General features: G+C 40.3%; 1 protein-coding gene and 1 non-coding gene across 9 annotated transcripts in view; one reads left to right on the forward strand and one right to left on the reverse strand.

Annotated features, from left to right (window-relative positions):
• Positions 1 to 20,959, reverse strand: part of Cep350 (centrosomal protein 350) — a 138,486-nt gene extending 117,527 nt beyond the window's left edge. For 3 of the 8 annotated variants that reach the window (XM_070034337.1, XM_070034336.1, XM_070034333.1), the window contains exons 1-4: positions 20,695 to 20,959; positions 12,677 to 12,756; positions 4,008 to 4,093; positions 2,427 to 2,473 (exon numbers count right to left, since the gene is read on the reverse strand). In XM_070034337.1, the coding sequence (XP_069890438.1) occupies positions 2,427 to 2,473; positions 4,008 to 4,080 (120 nt within the window). In that variant the 5' untranslated portion in view covers positions 4,081 to 4,093; positions 12,677 to 12,756; positions 20,695 to 20,959. The remainder of the gene's footprint in view (positions 1 to 2,426; positions 2,474 to 4,007; positions 4,094 to 12,676; positions 12,757 to 20,694) is intronic. The other 5 variants (XM_070034339.1, XM_070034338.1, XM_070034335.1 and 2 more) reach the window with 4 other exon arrangements.
• Positions 7,073 to 7,150, forward strand: Trnaa-ugc (transfer RNA alanine (anticodon UGC)). The gene has a single exon. It is a non-coding gene; the product is annotated as a tRNA-Ala (tRNA).
• Positions 20,960 to 23,276: the final 2,317 nt, after the last annotated feature.

Raw genomic sequence — 23,276 nt, forward strand, 5'->3', positions numbered from 1 at the left:
TAGCCAAGCCTATATACTTTATATATATTAGTTTTATATCACTTATTACTTCAGTTGTAACCATGCTTTGAACAAGAATATCAAATTTGAACATAATATCAAAAAGACTAATGAAGAGTTTCTAGTCAACATTGAAGGGCTGAGTCCTGCCTTATTTCCCAGGGTCAAGCAAAGCACCAAGTATGTGCTTATCCATAGGCAGGTCATTCCCACCTTGGCCCCAAGGAAACAATAGCCCCCACACAGAGCATTCCACTGTAGGCCTGGCCAAGGACATGACCCTTGATCCCAAGGAGACCATAGCCTATTTTTAATTCTCTGCTTCCCTGTTAAGCCCTATATAAGCCCACTCCAAAATCCAGTCCCTTGCACAACCTCCAAACCCATGGGAAAGTCTGTATCCCTCGTTGTTCCTCAATAAATAGTCCTTGCCTGTTGACAATCAAGTCCGGCCTATTCCTTTTCCATTCTTCTCCATTTTCCCAACAAACATGATATTCAATATTTTTAGTTGATGAGTTTTTTTGAAGCAGTAAATTATATGATATTGTATATTCCATATAATTAGATTAATAAAATCTTATATATTTTCATGCAAAAATGAGGAAAGAATAATTTAACTGGACTAAATACATGTCTAATAAAGACAAATTCACAGGATAATAAACAGGTTTCATATATATTTTGCAAGATAACTCAACTTTTGGTATAACTACCATGTTCAAGAAGCACTTTATCCTAAACAGTAAAGTTTAAGAGAAACTGAACTCTAGAAGCCTGTATGATAGGCTTATAGTAGAATATTTTAAAAACAGAAAAAAATATGTATATATAAGAAAAATTAAAATCAAAATTCTACCAAAGCTAACTGGGGCAGGAGATCATAAGTATCATAAGTACATAGCCAGTCTGGGATACATAATGACTGTTTTAAAAAGCAAAAAATAAAATATTCTATCACTCTGAAATATTTTGTATAAAACTTACCTTCTTTCACATTTTTATAGTGTGCTATGCTAAAAATAAATTGTACTAATCCTTTACTATTTCTGTATCAGACTGCCCCACAACCTACACTAGTAGTCTCTCATATCCTTAAAAAACTCTTCAGCAGGGCTGGGAAGGTGGCTCAGTGGTGACTGCTTGCCTTGCATGCATGAGGCCATGGGTTCCATTCCTCAGCACCACATAAGCAGAAAAAGCCGGAAGTGGCGCTATTGCTCAAGTGGTAGAGCACCAGCCTTGAGCTGAGGAGCTCAGGGACAGGGCCCAGGCCCAGAGTTCATGCCCCATGACCGACCCCCCCCCAAAAAAAACAAAAACAGAAACAAAAAAACTTTTCAGCAATATTGAATAGTTTTGAAAACAACTACTAATTGTTTAGCTCTAAGTTAAACTGAGGAATAAAAACTATCCTGACATGGCAGGTGTATAATTTCATATAGAAAGGAGACTTCACATTGATTATTCATAAGGCCAAAACCTGACTCAACACTGAGACCAAATATACACTATAATTCCTTTACTCGATTCCTAACTTCTCAAGAGGCTGGGATCTAAGGATAACAATTCAAAGTCAGCCCAGGTAGAAAAAGCCTGTGAGACTTTTATCTCCAATTAACCACCAAAAATAGAAAAATTTAAAAGCCAGAAGTGGAGCTCACGTGGTAGAGTACAAGCCTTGAACAGAGTTCAGGTACAGAATTCAAGCCCCATTACCAACACAAACACACACAGGAAAAAACAAACAAACAAAAAAACCCAAACCTCAGACAATGAAGAAGCAGGTGAGCAGGTGATATGACTCCAGGTGACACACAAAATCAAACAGGCATATCAAAAGTATTGTAATGAACCCAGAAAACAAATGAAAATAGGAGTATATAAAGGACTATATGTTATTTTGCAAAATTTAGATTCCTAATATCCAGACAAGACTTGAAAGGACACAAATGGGAACAAGTTGCCTACATAGTCCTTCAGTAGTATAACAAAAAATAGCCTGTTACTGCACAAAAAAGAGGTCACTCACAGTTCATTAAAGGAAAAGCTGGTTCTTTCACTCCTCCCTTACAATAAGCCTTCTATATAGACACAGGCCAACCTCCCAAATTCATTCTGTTTAAATCTTCATTTCTCCATACAAAAGAAACAAATTAGTTAAAAGTGAATCGGTGTAAGTTCTTTTAATATTTTATATACCATTGTGTTAATGCTCCTGATTCCAAAAGTAGGGTCTTGTTTACTCCTTCATTGCTTAAAAGTTGTACTTTATGTTCACTATATAACATATTTAACTTCTTGCCACAATGATTACCTTTATTTTCCTTTTTTAAAAAGTGCTAGAAAAAATGTTTTACTCAACCAAATCTTAACAAGGTGTCAATTTTAAAACAAATAAATAAATGGAAGCTAAACTTTCTTACAGCAGCCTTGGTCTGAGAAAGTGCATCCCACGATGTGGTTCTATCTGCTGGAAATAGTGATATTTAAGAATTAGAACCTCTGAAGATCTCAGAATGAAAGTTTTAATACACTTCCAAATTGATCATAAATTTTGAGAACTACTCTATTTATGCAGAATTATTCCTCAGCAAGTGCTTTATATTGAACCAAAATAGGTTTTTCTCTGTCTCCCTATCATGTTGTAAACCATATCAACAGTTTAATAAATACCAACAGTACAGCATTAGTCCTTAGGACAATTGGACTGACATTCAAAAATAAACAGTATCCTCAGTTTACACCAACTGGCTGAACAAATACAAAACTAGTCTTTTTTTAATGCTGGTCCTGGGGCTTGAATTCTGGGCCTGGCTGTCCCTGAGTTTCTTTTGGTAAGTGCACTATCACTTGAACCATAGCACCACTTCCAGCTTTTTCTGAGTAGAGAGATAATTCTCACAGACTATCCTGCCCAGGCTATAATCCTCAGATCTCAGCCTCCTGAGATGCTAGGACTACAGGCGTGAGCCACTGGTACTGGGCTCCAAAACCAGTTTTTCCATGTAGCCCAGACTGGCCACCAACTCATGATCTACCTGCTTCAGTCTCCGATGTGTTGGGATTATAGATGTGCACACATGTCCAACCAAATAAAATATTTTTCACTTTTATAGTTAACAATATAATATGAACAAGATTAGAAAATTATTGCAGATTCCAATCTATAGGTAGAAACAAATCTAATTTTTCACTTTCAGATAACAGCCCTTCAAATAATTTAAAGTAATATCTTTCCTATGAGTCATCCTTTTCTAGGATATTTTCATTTCCTCCAAACAATCCTCATGTGACTTGAACCCTAGTTCCCTCACAAACTCAAAACTCTTTCACCAGATATAATTCAGTTTTTTTATCTCTTCTTATATCATACCTTAGTTATCACTAATATTAGAAATGCATTCAATAAAATTACAATTTTGGTATCTGTATAGACTTATAATTACATCAGAAGCTGTATTATACTAACCATATTAAGATCAGAATTTCTGGGAAAAAGGGTACAAAATTCATTTTATGCATACTAATGTATTTTATTAAAAGATGCTTCCATACAAAAGTTTATCAGGGGCTGGGAAGGTGGTTCAGTGGTAGAATGCTTGCCTTGCATGTATGAGGCCCTGGGTTCCATTCCTCAACACCACATGAACAGAAAAGGCCGGAAGTGGCGCTGTGGCTCAAGTGGTAGAGCGCTAGCCTTGAGCTGAAGAGCTGAGGAAGAGCACCCAGGCCCAGAGTTCAGGCCTCATGACGGACCAAAAAAAAGGGATGCCTTTGAAAATAAAATGTTCTGTATATGAAATTTGAAATAACAATTATACATTTTTTATAAATCAAAATATATGTATAATCTTCATTTACACATCAGCCCAGAACTTAATATATAAGCCTAAAAGTTTTTCATTTTTCTAGAACAGGGCTAAAGAGAAATAGAAAAAGAGAACCATTTCCTGTTCCCCATGCAGAAAACAAGACTTCTAAGTTCAGTTTTAAAAAAATCATACCTTGAACAGTATCCTTGCTTTGAGAGTTCCTTGGATTTAGTAAAGGCACCTCTTTTGATTTGCTGCTCCTCATTTTGCCAATTTACCTGCAATTATATCATTAGTATTCACTAAATACCAGTACAGAAATGTTCTGACTTCTTGACCTTCATAAAAGTTATGAAAGAATTTTCTCATGTCTAAAATATATCTTTAGGGGCTGGGAAGGTGGCTCGGTGGTAGAGCGCTTGCCTTGCATGCATGAGGCCCTGGGTTTGATTCCTCAGCACCACATAAGGAAATAGAAAAAAGCCGGAAGTGGTGCTGTGGCTCAAGTGGTAGAGCACTAGCCTTGAGCTGAAGAGCTGAGGGACAGTGCCCAGGCCCAGAGTTCAGGCCCAAAAAATAAAAAATAAAATAAATAAATAAATAAATAAAATATATCTTTATATGCTCATAAGTATTCCATAATCCAATAATTTTATCTTTCTTTAGAAAAATAAACCAGTAAACATAACCAGTAAAAATTATAAAAATTATATTGTGACTATCTCACAGTATATTGTCAACAGGTGGCTACTATTTAAAACACAGGAAAAAAAAGTGCTAGCAAAGATGTGGAAAAATTAGAGCCTTATAATGTTGGTGGGAACTTACAAAGAAACAATCAAGACAAGTACTAGTGGTTCATGCCCATAATCCTAGCAATTCAGGAGGCTGAAATTCAAGACTGTAGGTCCAAGCCAGGAAGACAGAGAAGTCCATGAGACTCCATCTCCAATTAACCAGCAAAAGGCTAGTCTAGAGATGTGGCTCAAGTGGTTGAGCACCAACCATGAGTAAGTAAGCTGAATAAAAGCATGAGGCACTGAGTAGCATGAGGCACTGAGTTTAAGCCCTAACACTGGGAGTGAAAACTCAACCTCCTGTGTAGCCATGATTAGAGGGATGAACCACAGAAGTCTAGTAACTCTTACTATCTTTAAAGTATAACTCTCAATCTGCAAAATGCCTTTTTCTAGCCAACTGCAAGTGTCAACAAGTCAAACACATTAAAGCCATTCAAAATCACTACTTGGGGAATAAAAAACTACCTTCTCAGACAATGTATTAAGAAACTTCATGGCCACAATTTTATTCTACACCTACATAGAAATTTGAAGTTACTTCTTGGACATTTATAGATTATCTTTTGCTTATAAAATTATTCAAGAAGATGGATGGACAAAAGCATATGTCAATTGACTTTTTCTCCACTTGTCTTTATATTTCTAAAAGTTAACCTTTCCCCCTCTCTACATCACCATTACAATAACAATAAAAAATTTAACCTTTCAAAAACATGTTATTTTATCATTACTTGGTGTAGAAAAGCTCAAAGTTGTTGTCAGTATAGATTTTATACTCCATCAGTAAAACAGTATTACTTTGTCCCCAGAGAAATGTGTTTTAGTATTCAATTCTATTTTGTATGATTTATCTTATTTTATGGCTTTTTTTTGGGGGGGGGGCAGTCCTGGAGCTTGAACTCAGGGCCTAGACACTGTCTCCGAACTTCTTTTGCTCAAGGCTAGTAGTCTACCACTTGAGCCACAGCACCACTTCCAGCTTTTTCTCTTGATGTAGAACTGAGGAATCAAACTGAGGGTTTCATGCATGCTAGGCAAGCACTCTACCACTAAGCTACATTCCCAACCCTGAATCTTTTGTATTTCTTTAACTGAGAAATATAACAATCTGGACAATGACAGAGGATATATGTATGATTATAATAAAGGATGCATTAATTCTACTAGGGAATATCCATTAGGTTCCTGGGAAGAATATTCTTAAGGATGCCATATTAATGTCTAAATGAAGAACAGAGAACGGAACAAAGACAATTTTGATTCAGGAACACTAAAGTTATCAACATACCAGGTTACAAAGCTTGCATTCTGTTATTAAGTAATAAACTTGCCATAACCCTCAGCTTTCATACTGATAAATAACCTTGGTTTTCTGTACAAATGCTTCTAAGAGTTAGACCAGAATATCTAGTTAATATTTTGTGTGTGTGTGTGCGCGTGCATGTGTGCAGGTCCTGAGGCTTGAACTCAGCCTGGGCACTATCCTTGAGCATTTGTGCTCAAGGCAAGGACTCGACTACTTGAGCCACAGCTCCACTTCTGGCTTTTTTGGTGCTTAACTGGAGATATAAGTCTCAGAGACTAGGCTGGGAAGGTGGCTCAGTGTTACAGTGCTTGCCTTGCATGCATGAGGCCCTGGGTTCATTTCCTCAGCACCACATAAGCAGAAAAAGTCGGAAGTGGCGCTGTGACTCAAGTGGTAGAGCACTAGCCTTGAGCTGAAGAGCTGAGGGACAGCACCCAGGCCCAGAGTTCAAGCCTCATGACTGACCAAAAGAAAAAGAAGTCTTATAGACTTTCCTGCCCAAACTGACATCAAACCAATTCTCACATCTCAGCCTCCTGAGAAGCAAGGATTACAGGTTAGACCCACCAATGCCTGGCCTAGTTAACATTTTTAAAGCAATTTTATGAATTTTATTCAGTATGGAATAAAAGCTAAGAAACATTTTGTCAATTATTTCGACATTAAGGAAAAGGATGACAAATTTTCAACAGCTTTCTAGACTGCTTTATATCTTGAGACTTATTGTCTACAGGGTCTAATTAAATGTTCCTCAGTTATCCACAAATAGACTTTCCTCTTCATTATACTTCATTATGCCTGGGCACTGTCCTTAAGCTTTTTTCCTCAAGACTAGCACTCTATTACTTGAGCCACAGCTCCACTACCAGCTTTTTTGGTGTTCAATTGAAATAGTACCTCACAGACTTTCCTGGCCAGGCTTGTTTCAAACTTCAGTTCTAAGTAATCTCAGCCTTTTAAGTAGCTAGGATTACAGGCACAAGCCACCAGTGCCCAACTTCTTCATTAAGTTTTAAATTTACTATGCATAGTTAAGGTATACAACTATGTACTCAACCCTCAATTTAATAAACTCTTACAAATTTGACAAAAGCCTCTTGTGTACCTTGACTCATATCTATCTCTTACTTTGACTAAGATATAATACTAGGACTGTGGTGGCTCAGTGGTAGAGCGCTTGCCTTGCATGCATGAGGCCCTGGGTTCGATTCCCCAGTACCACATAAGCAAAAAGAAAAAAGCCGGAAGTGGCACTGTAGCAAGTGGTAGAGCGCTAGCCTTGAGCTAAAAGAGCTGAGGGACAGCGCCCAGGCCCAGGGTTCAGGCCCCACGACCGGTTCCCCCCCCCAAAAAAAAAAGATATAAAGATAAATCTGGTATCATGTACATTGTTCTTTTTTTGGGGGGAGAGGGGGGAGTTGGCCATGAGGCTTGAACTCTGGGCCTAGGTACTGTCTCTCAGCTCTTCAGCTCAAGGCTAGTGCTCTACCACTTGATCCACAGTGTCACTTCTAATTTTCTGGTGGTTTATTGGAGATAAGTCTCATGGATTTTCCTGCCCGGTCTGGCTTTGAACCAAGGTCCTCAGATCTCAGCCTCCTGAGTAGCTAGGATTACAGGCATGATCCACCAATGCCCGGCAAGTACATTTTTCTTTAACTCTATTTTTCAAAAGCTGAAAATGACATCAAGCATGTTACCTCAAGTCTATAATTCTAGCTACTTGAAAGGTGAAGATTGGGGGATTGTGGTTCAGAAAGGCCAATCTGGGGGAAGAAAAAGAAGTTCTTGGAACTCTACCACAACCAAAGGCTAGGCAGTGGCACATGCCTGTCAATCCAGCAACACAAGGAAACTTAAACTGGAAGATCACAATCTAGGCCAGCCCAGGCCTACATCAAGACACTATCCCAAAAATAACTAATGCAAAAAGGGGTAGCAGGTACAAATCACAATGGAAGAGTACCTGTCTACCAAACTTGAGGCTCTGAGCTCAATCCCTAGTACTATCAAAAAGAAATTTTTAATGGATATCCTTTGTATTGTGCTCCAAACAACTGATCTCAAATTATGTCTTATAATGTTCTCGAAAAGACTTGTTAAATGAAAATCCCTATGAATCTAGTATGTATGTCAGTCTGCCTAATCCACAAGACCCTCACCCACTTATAACTGGCAATATAGAATGAGGAACTGACTCAAGAGAAGTCTATCTAGTTTTTGAAAATAAGATCACACAGAATTTTGGAAATGGAAAACTAAGCAACTGAACTGATTTGTGAGAAGCCAAACCAAAAATGCATGATGAAAAAGCAAAAGAAACATCAAAGAAAAATAAATGATAAAACATGTGCATCAGAGAAAAAGTCTTGTTCATGACAATTTTCCAGGCCCCCTGGTATCAATACTTTACTTTTTGTCCTTGCATACCTTAAGACTTATTTCACTGAAGCCTTCTAAAAAATTTCCTATTAATTGAGCTACCTTAAAAGGTGAGGAGGAAGCCACTAAATCATATACTTGGAAAAGATTTCTAAAAAAAAAAAACACTTATTTGGGTGTAGGTGGTACATGCCTCTAAAAAAACATCTTTAAAAACAAGAAAGTTGCTCTTCTAATTTATCTCTCTCCACTCCTTATCTCTGATCAAAGCATCAATTTTTGGCTAAATTACTGTTAAAAAAAAAAAAAAAACTTCTTGTACTGCTCTTAACCCATTCTCCATACTGCAACTAAAGTTACCCTTCTAAAACAGAAACAAACAGTTCAGTGTTTATAAATGTTTAGTAACCTTCCTCTATGGGATAAAGTTGCAAACTGCTTCACATGACACTTAAAATCCCTCATGACATCAATTTACAGTCTTCGCCTCTTGCAATCTTCACTGTTTACCAACTGTTCCTATCATATAGAGCCACATTTTCCAAAATGCCAGAAAATTATGCTAGTTCTGTATTTTTTTCTTAAATTTTCTCTACAAAGAATGCCCTTCAAGGCCAAACTTCAATGTCTTCTCCCGTAAGACTTCTCAGACTGCTCTAATGAATTACTATTTCATCTTTCCTACTGTTTGCTTTTTAACAGTATACACGTACATATATACATACTATACACGTACATATATAACTTACTCAATGACTATTCATTGAGCATTTAATGCTCACAATCTATTGGATACACATAAATTAACAGTATACTACATGATTAGGGCCATAATAAAGTAACAAACAGAAGATATGTATCAGTCTCCCCCCCCCAAAAAAAAAACCCAAATTTAATTTTAAAAATATAATTGCTGGGACTGTCCCAGACAAAAAGGTGAGGCAGCCGGCTAGTGGCTCATGCCTGTAATCCTAGCTTCTCAGCAGGCTGAGATCTGAAGATCATGGTTCAAAAGCCAGCTCAGACAAGAAAACAGTGAGACTATTATGTCCAATTAATCACCAGAAAACTGAAGTGGTGCTGTGGCTCAAAGTGGTAGAGTGCTTGCCTTGAGTGAGAAAGCTCAGGGACAATGCTTGAACCCTGAGTTCAAGCTCCACACCAACCAAAAAAAAAAAAAAAAGGAAGGAAGGAAAGGAAAGGAAAAGGACAAGGACCAGGGGAGGGGAGGGGAGGGGAGGGGAGGGGAGGGGAGGGGAGAGGAGGGGAAAGGAGGGGAGGGGAGAGGAGAGGAGGGGAGGGGAGAGGAGGGGAGAGGAGAGGAGGGGAGAGGAGAGGAGAGGAGGAGGCCGGCAGGCAGGCAGAGGCAAATGATGGCAAGTCTGATGGCAACCTGGGCTATGTAGCAATTTGCCTCAAAGAGACAAAGACAGAGAAAAAAAAAGGGAAAGGGGGAAAGAGGGAAGATGGTGGAAAGAAGAGAGGTAGGAAAGGAAGGAGGGAGGGAGGGAAAGAAGGAGAAAGGCAGGCAGGAAGGCAGGAAGACAGGAAGGAAGGTTCAATCCTCAGATCCCAACCTCCTGAATACCTAGGATTACTGGTGTGAGCCACCAGTGTCCAACATCAAATGGAGTTCAAAGCCACCCTGAGCAGGAAAGTCCATGAAACTCCAATTAAGCACACACAGAAAAAAAAAAAAAAAAAAAAAAAAGCTGGAAGTGGAGCTGTGATTCTACACTTTAGCTTTGAGCACAAAAGTACCCAGGCCCTGAGTTTAAGCCCCAAGACTGGCACCAAAAACGAAAACCAAAAAAACCCTCCTTCATCCTCTCATTGCTGGATCAGGCATTACCCTCCTTCCACAATCAGGATAACCTTTTCTTCAAGGTCATCTATGTATCTATGTCTTTCATTTATTTAACAAATATCTGGTGGGTGCCAAGCATAGTGCTAAGCAGTGGGGATATAGTAACGCCAAGAACAAAACATAGTTCTGGTCCTCAAGAAGTCTAAAAGAGGGCTGGGAATGTGGTTTAGTGGTAGAGTGCTTGCTTAGCATGTATGAAGCTCTGGACTCGATTCCTCAGTACCACATCAACAGAAAAGGCTGGAAGTGACACTGTGGCTCAAATAGTAGAGTGCTAGCTAGCCTTGAGCAAAAGAAGCTCAGGGACAGTGCCTAGGCCCTGAGTTCAAGCCCCACAACTGTCACCAAAAAAAAAAAAAGTCTAAAAGACTACATTAAACACGTATTATAAATGGGATGAAAGTAAGATTAAAAAAATAAAAGGGTCTCATAGTACCTGCTATGCACATAACAGGTTCTTAAATTCAAATTTAAGAATAGCTTTATTGTTCATTTTATTTTATTCTACTGTCCACTTTACAATGATGTCAACTTGCATCTTTTATAGAAACAAATTGTAGCCAAGAACTGGTGGTTCAAGCCTGTAATCCTAGCTACTCAGGAGGCTGAGTTCTGAGGATCATGGTTCAAAGCCAACCTGAGCAGGAAAGTCCATGAGATTTATCTCTAATTAACCACCACTGGAAGTGGAGCTGTAGCTCAAAGTGGCAGAACACTAGCCTTGAGCACAAAAGCTCAAGGAGAGTGCCCAGGCCCAAGCCCCACAATCGACAAAAAAAATAAAATAAAATAAAGGCAAACACAGATAAAAAGTAGGCACATCAAATAAGGATATAACTTTAAAAACGTATTTGACTATTTAATAGACAACAATGAGCTACACTTCAAGAACCACCGTAACATTTACCTCATAAAGATGGCATGAAATTAACAGCAGCCAAGAAATACAAAAGGATTACATTTACTGCTTAACTTTCTTTCCTATCATGCAGGCTTGGAATTTACATATGCAGAGAATAGGAAAAGAATGAAGCAAGTAATTATTAGAGAAATGGAGCAATAAGTATACTTCACCTGTTTCTAATTTCCTCACCCAGGTTCTCTCAAGTAACCTCACAATCAACTATATTTTTCTCTTGTTTCTCCAATCTCCTCCCTTTAGGAGATGCCTTCTAACAACATTTATATTTTATCACATCTTCTTACTTTAAAAAAAAAATCCCTCGGGACTGGGAAGGTGGCTCAGTGGTAGAGCGCTTGCCTTGCATGCCTGAGGCCCTGGGTTCGATTCCCCAGCACCACATAAGCAGAAAAAAAAAGCCGGAAGTGGCACTCTGGCTCAAATGTTGGAGTTCTAGCCTTGAGCTGAAGAGCTGAGGGACAGCGCCCAGGCCCAGAGTTCAGGCCCCACGACCAGACCCAAAAACAAAAACAAAAACTAAACAAAAAATCCCTCAAACACTCCTTTCCTTCACAATCTGTCCAAAAAGATTTCCTCATAAAGAATGAAAAAACTCAGTATTCATTTAAAGATAATTTTCAGTCACACTTCCATACAGTATTGTTACTACCCCCATTTCTCTACCACAACCAAGGACCAAATCTTCATTTCCAAATCTAATGAATATTTTCAGTCTTCAACCTACTTGATCTCTTTGTCAACGTTCAGTCGACTCTCAATATAGATCAAATGAACAATTTCCCTCTCAGATGTATTCAACTGAAGAATGTTCCCTGATATATGCAGTAAAAGGAAAATCATACTAGTCAAAACATCAAATTAACAGGAAATTGTTCTGGCATATGTAATAAAAGAGAACTAAAAGCATCATTTCCAAATGTATCATACTATACAAATTTGGCTAAATATGAGTCCATATATTGTGAACTCTTCATGATCTTGCACTTTGTTTTACACTTGTTGATGAAGGAATACATGTAAAGAGGTAGAAATAAAAGGTGGAAACAAAGGTTGGAAACAAAGGAGAAGCTGAATTATAAGCAGCCCAGCAAATCAAAATACACACTAGATCCAGTCTGAACTATATATTGTAAAATATGCAGCAAAGTTTGAACACACTGGTCTCTAACAATTTCCAAATAACCAATAGCTAGTTGATGGGTTAATGCCTATGGTATCAAAACTTTTATTTCCTAAGAGGAGAAAAATTTGAGGAATTTGACCTGCAGGCACAAATTGTTCCAATTGATTTTTCAAAATACTCTTTTTTTCCCCTGGCTTTTATATACTATACTCTGATTTTTCTACTTTCCTAGTTCTCTTACTCAAGTCTCCTTTGCTGGCTAGTCCTTCTCTAACTAGCTTTTATATCTTGAAGTTCAAGGGAGTTTCATACTGTTTTGTTGTTTTGTTTTTTTTCCTTTCTTACACTATTCTCTCCCTGGATAAACATCTTTGCCCAAAGGGGGAAAAAATACCATAAAGCATCTATGTATAACAAGATTACCAAAACTTCTGCCCAGATCTTACCTCTAATAGCCTTACCTGCATATCAAACTACTTATTCAGAAATCTCAAAGGCACATCAGATTCAAAATCTCCAAAAGCCAACTCATGATGATTCCCTAAAAAACAAACAAGCAACAACATCCAGTTGTACAACTGGATGACTGAGATATTCATAAGCCAAAAACATCTATGACATTTCTCACTCTGAACTTATTATCTATACCTAACAGTTCTCTAAGTGTTTCCCAGAGATTTTTGAGGGTGTCTTAGATCCTTTCAGGGGTATTTTTTAAGTCAAAACTATTCACATAATAATATTAAACTGGCTTTCTCTTTTTCACTCCATTCTCTCATTAGTGTATAATGAAGTTTTCCAAAGACACATAATATGGTATTACAGCAGACTGAATGCAGCAGACATGAAAATCCAGATGTCTTCCATTAAGCCAGATATTAAAAAAGGATTTGAAATATGACAATGTTTTTTCACTTAATATTTATTTTTAGAAATCATTAATATCAACATCAAGAGAAGCTCTGTTGAATCCTCAGTAACTCAAGTATATAAAGTGGTATTGACACCATAAAGTCTGAACACTGATCTACACCTCTGGCATATATACAATTAAGATATAAAATGGCATTTTTTAAATAGTCAATCCTGGCTGGATGCCCATGACTCACACCTATAATCCTAGCTATTCAAGAAGCTGAGATCTAAGGATCTAGGTTCAAAGCCTGACCAGACAGAAAAGTACCCTTGAGATTCTTATCTCCAATTAGCCACTCAAAGACCACTTCAAAGGTAGAGGGCTAGCCTTGAGCAAAAGAGCTCAAGGATAGTGCCCAGGCCCTGAATTCAAGCCCCACAACTGACAATATATAAAAAAATAAATACTCAATTCTTGCTGGGTGTAGATGGTTCATGTCTATAATCCTAGCTACTTAGGATGCTTAGATGTGAGAATCACTCAGAACAAGCCCAGACAGACAAATCCATGAGCCTCTTAACTGCAAATGGTGGGAAGGGAAAAGAGCCAGAAGTGGCGGTATACTGCTCAAGCAATAAAACACTATGAGAGGAAAAAAAAAAAAAAAAAAAAAACAAGCAAGACCAAGAGGCTCTGAGTTCAAGCACCAGTTCTTAAGTGCCCTCTGATAGCAAATTTTCCATTCACAGGAGCTATTCCACATGGATTTTGCATAGTACCTGATTCTTAATGACAGCAGCTCCCTCAACCTAGCATTTTGTCATGAAAATAAATGCACCAATCTCATGAATAACACACGAAAGTGGTAGCTTCTTCAGGGTCTTACAACTGTCAAATATTGCTAAGTTTCCCTCACATTTTTTCAAATATTCTACAATGTCCATGTGAGTTTTCTGTAATACTCTATGGTATCTCAGTACAGTTTTTGAGAACCCTGGATAGAAACAATAATCTGGACAACTGGCTTATTCTATAAACTAAGTATGTAAGAGTGGAGGTCATGCCGGGCACCAGTGGTTCATGCCTGTAATCCTAGCTACTGAGGAGGCTGAGATCTGAGGATCACAGTTCAAAGCCAGCCCAGGCAATGAGACTCTTATCTCCAATTAACCACCAGAAAACCGGAAGTGGTGCTGTGGCTCAAGTGGTAGAGAGCTCTCCTTGAGCTGAAGAGCACAGGGATAGCGCCCAAGCCCAGAGTTCAAGCCCCATGACCAAAAAAAAAAAAAAAAAAAAAAAAAAAAGAGTGGCAGTCATGAAGCTACTTAAAAAATAAATACATATTTTTAGAAAATTTTCATACATTAACTTCAGTATTCCAAAATTATATTTTGTAAACATGAACTAATCATATGATATTCTATAAAAGCTGTAGATCTCTGGAAAACTATATTAAGAATACATTTATATCACCATATAATAAAACTTACTCATCAAGTTTTTTTAGAAAAGAGCTTAAAGGCTGGTAAAGTGGCTTAGTGATAAGAGTGCTTGTCTAGCATGCATGGAGCTCTGGGTTCGATTCCTCAGTACCATATAAACAGAAAAAGCTGCAAGTGATGCTGTGGCTCAAGTAGTAGAGCACTAGTCTTGAGCACAGAGAGGCTCAGGGACAAAGCCTGGACCCTGAGTTCAAGCTCCAGAACTGGCAAAAAAAAAAAAAAAAAAAGTTTCAAAAAAGTATAAAAATAGCTGGGCACCGGTGGCTCACGCCTGTAATCCTAGCTACTCAGGAAACAGATCTGAGGATCTCAATTCAAAGCCAGCCGGGGCAGGAAAGTCCGTGAGACTCTTATCTCTAATGAAAACCACCAGAAAACCAGAATGGGCACTGTGTCTCAAGTGTTAGAGCGCTAGCCTTGGGATGAAGAGCTGAGGAACAGCACCCAGTCCCAGAGTTCAAGCCCCAAGACCAACCAAAAAAAGAAAAAAAAAGTATAAAAATAGGGCTTGGAATAAATAAAACAACACAAAGGTAAAGGAAAAGCATCCACTCCCCTCAGGGATAAAATCCTTACAATAGATAGATAGAGACAGACAGACATATAATATATAATAAAAACAGTATTTCTTTCCCTGTGTCTACTTTTTATAACTCAAATAATATTACATTATGTAGGACAACTTATGACTTGCATTCAAAGAACAATGTTTCATGTCAGTACATAACAGTAACAGCACACTGATACATACTGTCCTTACTTAGAGAATAAATACTCATTTACTTCTTCAAATAGCCCCATAGTCATGTTATAGATTTATTTAAGTAACTAAGCTAGCACAGCAATTAGGATATGAACCCAGAGTGTCTGCTGTGTGGTCCGTGAATTAAAAGGACATGCTCAACTAAATTCATCAAGTAAACTTAAATACACCCAAATCTGTTAACAACTGAAAAGCACCTCACAGCATACATAGACTGGAATTTTAACTATTCCTTTACCAACAGACATTTACAGCATGTTTTGTTACTTATAAATGCTGGTACTTATTTGTAATAACGCTAAACAAACATGCTTACAGATTTATTCCTGTACCCTTGTGTTAAAATTTACAAAAGATAAACCCCCAAAAATGATGCTTCTAACAAAGAGCACACTTATTTTTTTAATGTTGAAAGGCAATGCCAAATTCTCCCAGAAAAGTTGTTCCACTTGCACAATCATACAATCGCCAATGACAGAAAAAAGGGTTCAAACTCATTTTTAAGTTAGCAAATGTTTTTTATTCATGAAAACAAGGCACATTTTGACTTTTTAATTAATATATAGAATAGACTGTCAAGTTGATCATAATTAACCTCTCATTTAATAATTATCTAGCACATTAAAAGTGTAAACTTAGCAGGTATATAGAGGAGTCTTCTACTAATGAGTCCAACTATGAGTAAGATATTTCCCCTATATGAACCTGTTTTTTTAAGTATAAAAGATGAAAATGGGACTGGCTGGCTTTTAAGATTTAGAATACCCAATGCTGTGATTTAGAAGTGACTTAAAATTATTACAAGCCTATAATTATAGTGATAGTATAACAGATCAGGGTCTTAAAGCTTCTATTTTCTTTAAATTACAACTACTGCCAGAACACCTAAGCAAGTTATTAAAAGTCAATAAACTTTTTGGGATCCACCTGTTGCTTATTCTTGGTGACTTTTAACTGTATTTTTTTTGTCTTTTCTTTTTTGGTACTGGGGATCGAACCCAGGACGTTGCACTTGCTAGGCAAGCGCTTTGCCACTGAGCTACATCCCAGCCCTCTTGGTGACTTTTAAATCACAGGAGATTATTCCCCTGCTACCTAGCAAACTTGAACAGACCTCTAGAGTATATTCCTCAGTAGAGCTGAGGTGTGCCTAGGAACTAAGAACCATTTTTTTTGTTTTGTTTTTAAAGCATTATCTTGAAACTACTCTTTAGTCAATTAATCACTAATATTTATTGGCTATCTTACTATATGCTAAGAACTGGTTGCACAACAGTAAATAGAGAATCCGTGCCATCATGGAAATTAAAGGCCAGATGAAGAAATGCAAATATACCACAATTCCCAAACATAGATGTAAAGTTATTCTTATAAAAAGAATGAACAGGGGCTGGGAAGGTGGCTCAGTGGTAGAGTGTTTTGCCTTGCATGCCTGAGGCTCTGGGTTCAATACCTCAGCACCACAAAGCCAGAAAGTGGTGCTGTGACTCAAGTGGCAGAATCCTAGCCTTGAGCTGAAAAGATGAAGGACAGTGCCCAGGCCAAGTTCAGGCCCCACGACTGACAAAAAAAAAAAAAAAAAAAAGGAAGAAAAAAGAAAAGAATGAACAAAAAAAAATCATGCAGTCTTTTTAATCTTTTCTTAACTATAAGTTTTTTTTTAAGTCAATAAGGAAAACTATATCACAACTTGCCCCACATGACAAAAGTAACAATCACAATGTAGAGTTAACTTTTTTCTGGTTGTGGGGCTTGAACTCAGGGCCTGGGCACTGTCCCTGAGCTCTTTTGTTGAGCCACAGCTCCACTTTCAGTTTTTGAGTGGTTAATTGGAGGTAAGTGTCTCATGGGGACTTTTTCTGCCCAGGCTGACTTCAAACCTCCATCCTTAGATTTCAGCCTTCTGAGTAGCTAAGATTACAGGCATAGGCCACCAACACCCAACTTAGAGAAAATTTTTTACATCAATTGTTTCTATAATAAAATCAGCAAGATATTAATACTGTTCAGTTATGTTACTACTGGTCATACGGCTTAAACATTTTGGGGGGGGGGGGTCCGGTCATAGGGCCTGAACTCTGGGCCTGGGCGCTGTCCCTCAGCTCTTCAGCTCAAGGCTAGCGCTCTACCACTTGAGCCACAGTGCCACTTACGGCTTTTTCTTTTTGCTTATGTGGTGCTGAGGAATCGAACCCAGGGCCTTGAGCATGCAAGGCAGGCGCTCTACCACTGAGCCACCTTCCCATCCCAAACATTTGTTTTACATAATAACTAAGAGTATAAATGATCTGAAAATTCAAAGATGTCAGAATTGTGTAACCAAACAAACTTAAAAACGATAAATTCAGGGGCTGGGAAGGTGGCTCGGTGGTAGAACGCCTGCCTTGCATGCATGAGGCCCTGGGTTCGATTCCTCAGCACCACATAAGCAAAAAGAAAAAAGACGGAAGTGGCGCTGTGGCTCAAGTGGTAAAGCGCTGTCCTTGAGCTGAAGAGCTGAGGGACAGCGCCCAAGCCCAGAGTTCAGGCCCCACGACTGGACCCAAAAAAAAAAAAAATTCACAGCTGGGTACCAGTGGCTCATGCCTGTAATCCCAGCTACTCAGGAGGCTGAGATCTGATGATGACAGTTCAAAGCCAGCTCGGGTAGGAAAATCCACGAGCCTCTTATCTCCAATTAACCACTAGAAAACCAGAAGTGGCACTGTGGCACTTGCCTTGAGCTGAAGAGTGCAGGACAGCGCCCAAGCCCAGAGTTCAAGTCCCAAGACTGAGCAAAAAAAAAAAAAAGAAGAACACAATAAATTCACTACAAGTTTGTTTGTTTTTTTTAATCCTGGGAATCAAATCTAGCTCCTCAGGTATACTAGGCCAGCACTGTACCACTGGGCCACACCTCCACCGCCCACTACAATTTAAGAACCTTGTTTAGCTGGGCACTCATGCCTCACACCTGTAATTCCAGCTACTCAGGCTGAGATCTGAGGATCATATTTCAAAGCCAACCTGGCAGCAACATCCAACTAATCATGACATGCTTGAGTGGAAAAAAATCTAAGGGACCTGAGTTCAAGACCCAGTACTGGCACAAAGAAAAGAAAAAAAAGGCAAAGAAAAAAGAAGCAAAAACTAAAAGAAAAAAAATGATACAAGATAATTCATGCCTTCTTAATAATTAAACTGTTATGAAAATGCTAACACTTTTGAAGAATTAACTATCAACCTAAGATGTAAATGGGGCATGTAAAAGAAACAAGGACTGTGTGCCAGTGGCTCACACCTGCAATCCTAGCTACTCAGGATGCTGAGATCTAAGGATCACTGTTGAAAAGCCAGCCTGGGCAGGAAAGTCCATGAGACTCTCATCTCCATTTAACCACCAGAAAATCAGAAGTGATGATGTGGCTCAAGTGATAGAGCACTAGCCTTGAGCTGAAGAGCTAAGGGACAGTGCCCAGGCCCAGAGTTCAAGCCCCACAACTGACCAAAAAGAAAAAGAAAAAAGAAACAAGAACAGAATTTCCTTAGTATTTTGAAATAAAGGCAAATGCTAAATTTATCTTTTCTAATATTTAATCTAAAATAAAACAAATTCTAGATCATCTGCAGAATTAATATATAAATAAGTGGTTTCAAATGTCAATTTCCACAACTGCAAAATAAGATTGTATGAAGACCAAGTAAAATAATGTATGTAGAAGTCCATACATACAAAAAAATAAAGACAAGATACACGTTTACCAATACGTTCAACATCAACTATTTCAGGCTGCATTCTCACTATAAATTATAGCAATTTAGCGAATGAAAGTACTTATACCAGAACTTCATTGCCGTTTTTCTGTCCATAACATGGTAGAAAGCTAAAAATGGTTGTAAAAGACTGGCAAGCAGAAGCAGAAGAAAAAAAAAAAAGATAACTAATAAATAATAAATTGATAACACAACAGAAAGATGACTGTCCCAAGTATTAACTTTCTTACATAACATTACACTATATACTTGAAAATTGTTTAAATCTCTCACATACGAATAAAATCACTCATATATATGCTATATCACATATATGAAATATATCATAATTTCATATATATTATCATATGTATCACATTTCACATATGTGAAATATCACAATATACCATATAAACGACATATGGTATAACATATATATTATACTTTAAGATGACAAAATACACATCCACACATACAATGTATTCTAGCTCAAGCATTAAAGTATCTCAATGTAATCAGTGACAGTTCAGATTTATTACACTGAATAGTTCGTCAGTTAAGCATAACAAAACTATTATAAGCTCATGGGACTAAGCATGGAGTCTAACAACTAATCCCCCAAAGTCACAATCTCATGTTATTAGTATCTTGATTAAAACCAATGTAAAACTGAGACGTTTTTTCAATGGAGAAGTAGCTTGTAGTATTTGTTACTTCTACAAAACTCAGTTTGTTAAATAGGTCTGGGACTGACTCTCCTTAAAATACAAGCCAGGAAGAAAGGTTAACATGGCAACTACAACGACTCCTCCAAATTCAAAACAGGATCACTACCAAAACAATTAAGAGTTCATGGTTACAGACTACACTACCTACTTTTTTTTTCCCCAAATGAAGAATCTGTTACCCCATCAAAGCCACATTAAAATCTATACCTGTGTGCAACTTCCTAGTTGAAAAGAAAAATTAAATCTGGCAAACTTCCCGTCTGTATGTGTGACATTAGCTAGACATTATTTAAGCACACTGGACTGCATTTAAAAGAAGGGGGAGGGGACAGCGACCACTTCCAAAGCGAACCTCAAACCCCCCTCCCCGGAATCATCTGTACACGAACTGGGAGGCTACATTCAGCAACTGCCCGACTGGAGCGGATTAAAGTTTTCCCTGTACTGCATTTGAGAACGTTACCCCCACAGAAAAGAGGAAAACTGATCATCCACTGAAACCAGCCCCGGGAATCTCCCAAAATATGCTACATCTCCAAAGCAAGAAAGGGCGGTCCCCGGGAGACCGAAGGTGAGTGGCAACCTCACCTACCGGCAGGCGAGAGGAGGGGCGAGGCAGAGAGCGGGGGACACACGGGTAGGCGAGGAAAGGTGTCTGTGACACCTACGAGAGGGACCCGAAACCCACGTCTCAGGATGACCTCTCCCCAACAGCCCCGGGACCCAAGCAGGTTCCGAGGGAAACGCCAGGCCAGGCCAGGCGGCCCCGCCCCGCCTCTCTCGCCACCGCCCGGGACCGGGGAGCAGGGAGCGGGGAGCGGGGAGCGGGGACCGCGGACAGAGGCAGCCGAGGCCGCGCGAGCGTCCGCAGTCTCCGCCGGGTCCTGCCGCAGCTCACCTGAGAATGTCGCCTCCGCCCTCGGCGCCCACGGTGCATCCCGCGGGGCCTGGCGGAGGGTGCAGTGACGCCGCCCCGACCGGCCCCAGGGCTGCCCGGCCAGGCCTCCCCGCTCCGGGGACGCACCGGGCGTCTGCCTCGCACCGGCTACGGAGATCCGCTGGTCGGCAGGGAAGGAAGGAGAGGCGGAAAAGCTTCCTTCCCCTCCCCCGCAGCTAGCCACCCCCCCGAGCTGCGGCTCTCTGCAGTTCTCTCCGGCGCAGGTCCGTCCCCACTCCCCCGCCCGGGAGTCACTTCGGCAGCGCCGGCCCAGTCGCCATTACAGACCAACAACTGACACGGAGGAGGAGCGGCGCCGGCGGCAGCGGTGGAGGCGGCGGCGCGAGGCAGGGCGGGAGCAATCCGGGCGGGGAGGCGCGGCGCAGGGGGGGGGGGTGGGGGGAGGCCCCCCCACACCCTCAGCCAAACCTCGCGAGAACTGTCCGGAGACGGTTCCTTAGGAATGCGACCTTGGGTTCGTGCCATGTTGAGTGTGGCGTGAAGGTGAGCGTGAGCTACGCAGAAGAAAGGAAGCGGCAGGAAGCCATGTTGAGTGTGGCGAAGTTTGAGCCTGGCCGAGCTCGGGAGGAGCCCAAGTACATCCGCAGAGGAGACCACCCCCCCCCTTTCCTTCCCTCGGATGCTAGTGGCGCGCATTTCACCCCCGGGATGGGGATGGGGGTGAAAAGGATGAAATCTGAAAACTGCAGCTGTCTAAGAGTTTGCGATGCGACAGCAGTGGAGGGCCAGATAAACCCTGCTCCAGCCGGCCTGGGAGCGATCGCAGCCCGCGGCTGCTGCAGCCAGCTTGCTGTCACTGGGGCAGTTTGGTTCGCGAGGGTCACGGCCGGTCCTGCGTACCCTGCCCTCTGCCTACTGGCTGAGAGGTCCGCAGATGACGTCCCCTCGCTGTCAGCGCTGGCTTTGACACTCGTGTGCTTTGAGAAGCCCTCTGGGTCGGTCGATTTTTGTCTTTTGTCTTCTTTTTTTTCCCAGTCTCTCCGCATGGTGAAATCTGTCATCTGTCACGATTTAAAGGACAGCCCTGCTGCAAAGAATGCCACTTGCCTTCCACTAGGCGTTCGCCGCGCACAAAAGCTCGCCTCATCACTTTCCTTCACCTCCTCGACTCCCGATAGTTTTGTGCTCAGAGGTAGTTTCTCATTTTGTAGTGCCCAGTAGGACCTAACACAGTAACGAGGACTTTGTAGCTACTAAATAAATATCAACTCGAGCGTATCAATCAAAACAGAAGGCAGGAACCGCTTCCTCTTCCTATGCCTGAATGGGAGCTAGGTAGATTGTCGACCAAAGTCCTGCACGCATAACAACTTGTACTGTGGGAGCCTCCAGGAGGGAAGAGGAAATGGGACTAGCCCAACCACACGGGTGATAGCAAGGAAAACAACGTTAAGGATAAAGTACAGTTTTCCCCAACCTCACCATGTATTTTTTTTTTTCCTTGAATGTAGAAGCCATCTTATTAATTGTACTTTTTGTTGGTGGTGCTGATCGTGGGGATTTAACTCTGGGCCTGCGCGCTGTCACTCAGCTCTTCAGCTCAAGGCTAGCGCTCTACCACTGGAGCCACAGCGCCACTTCTGGGGATAAGAGTCTCCTGGACTTTCCTGCCCGGCCTGGCTTTGAACCGTGATCCTCAGATCTCAGCCTCCTGAGTAGCTAGGATTACAGGTGTGAGCCACCATTGCCAGCCTTTACTCACTTTTTTTTTTTAAAAAAAAAGAAGAAATGGGCTCTGAAAAGCTAAGTTATTTGTCCAATACTGTACCATCAACAATAAGGAGACCTAAGATTTAATGACTCCTTTAGTCTAAATCTAATGTATGTGTCTTAACACGATGGTACCTCCTGGGCAACGGAGTCAATAGGAAAAATGTCTGTTAAGGTGTGAGCTGCTGGTCTCAACCTATGTTCACTGTCCATCTCTGTGTACTCTGCTGATCTGTCCTCTCCCTCATCTCCCAAATAATCCACACACGTCCATGTCCTATTTGACACGTTAAACTTAATGTTTTTGGTCCGTAGTGAAGCTTGAGCCCTGTCTGGGCTTGGGCTCTGTCCCTGCGCTCTTCAGCTCAAGGCTAGCACTCTACTGCTTGAGCCACAGTGCCACTTCTGGTTTTCTGGTGGTTTATTGGAGATAAGAGTTTTAAGGCTGGCTTTAAACCATGATTCCCAGAACTCAGCCTCCTGAGTAGCTAGGATTACAGGTGTGAGTCACCAGCACCTGACAACTCATTGTTTATATTCTAGAGTTTGGCCTTGAGTATTTTAAGGCAAAATAATTATTTGCTCATGATTTGATGAGAGTAATTAATCTTAGGAGCAAGACTGGAAGTTCAGTGCAGAGATCTGCACTGAGAGAGATCTGTCCAAGATTAGGGAAATGATATATGTTCAATGTGGCATCTTTTTTTCCTCCTACTTTTTTTCTCTAAGACAGGGTCTCCATATAGTCCAATACCTGGGCTGAAAGATCATTCACGTTAACCTCCCAAATAAGCAGGGCTACAGACACACAC

Source organism: Dipodomys merriami, unplaced genomic scaffold (assembly GCF_024711535.1).
Source record: "Dipodomys merriami isolate MVZ:Mamm:240054 unplaced genomic scaffold, mDipMer1.0.p SCAF_24, whole genome shotgun sequence".
Lineage (NCBI taxonomy): Eukaryota > Metazoa > Chordata > Mammalia > Rodentia > Heteromyidae > Dipodomys > Dipodomys merriami.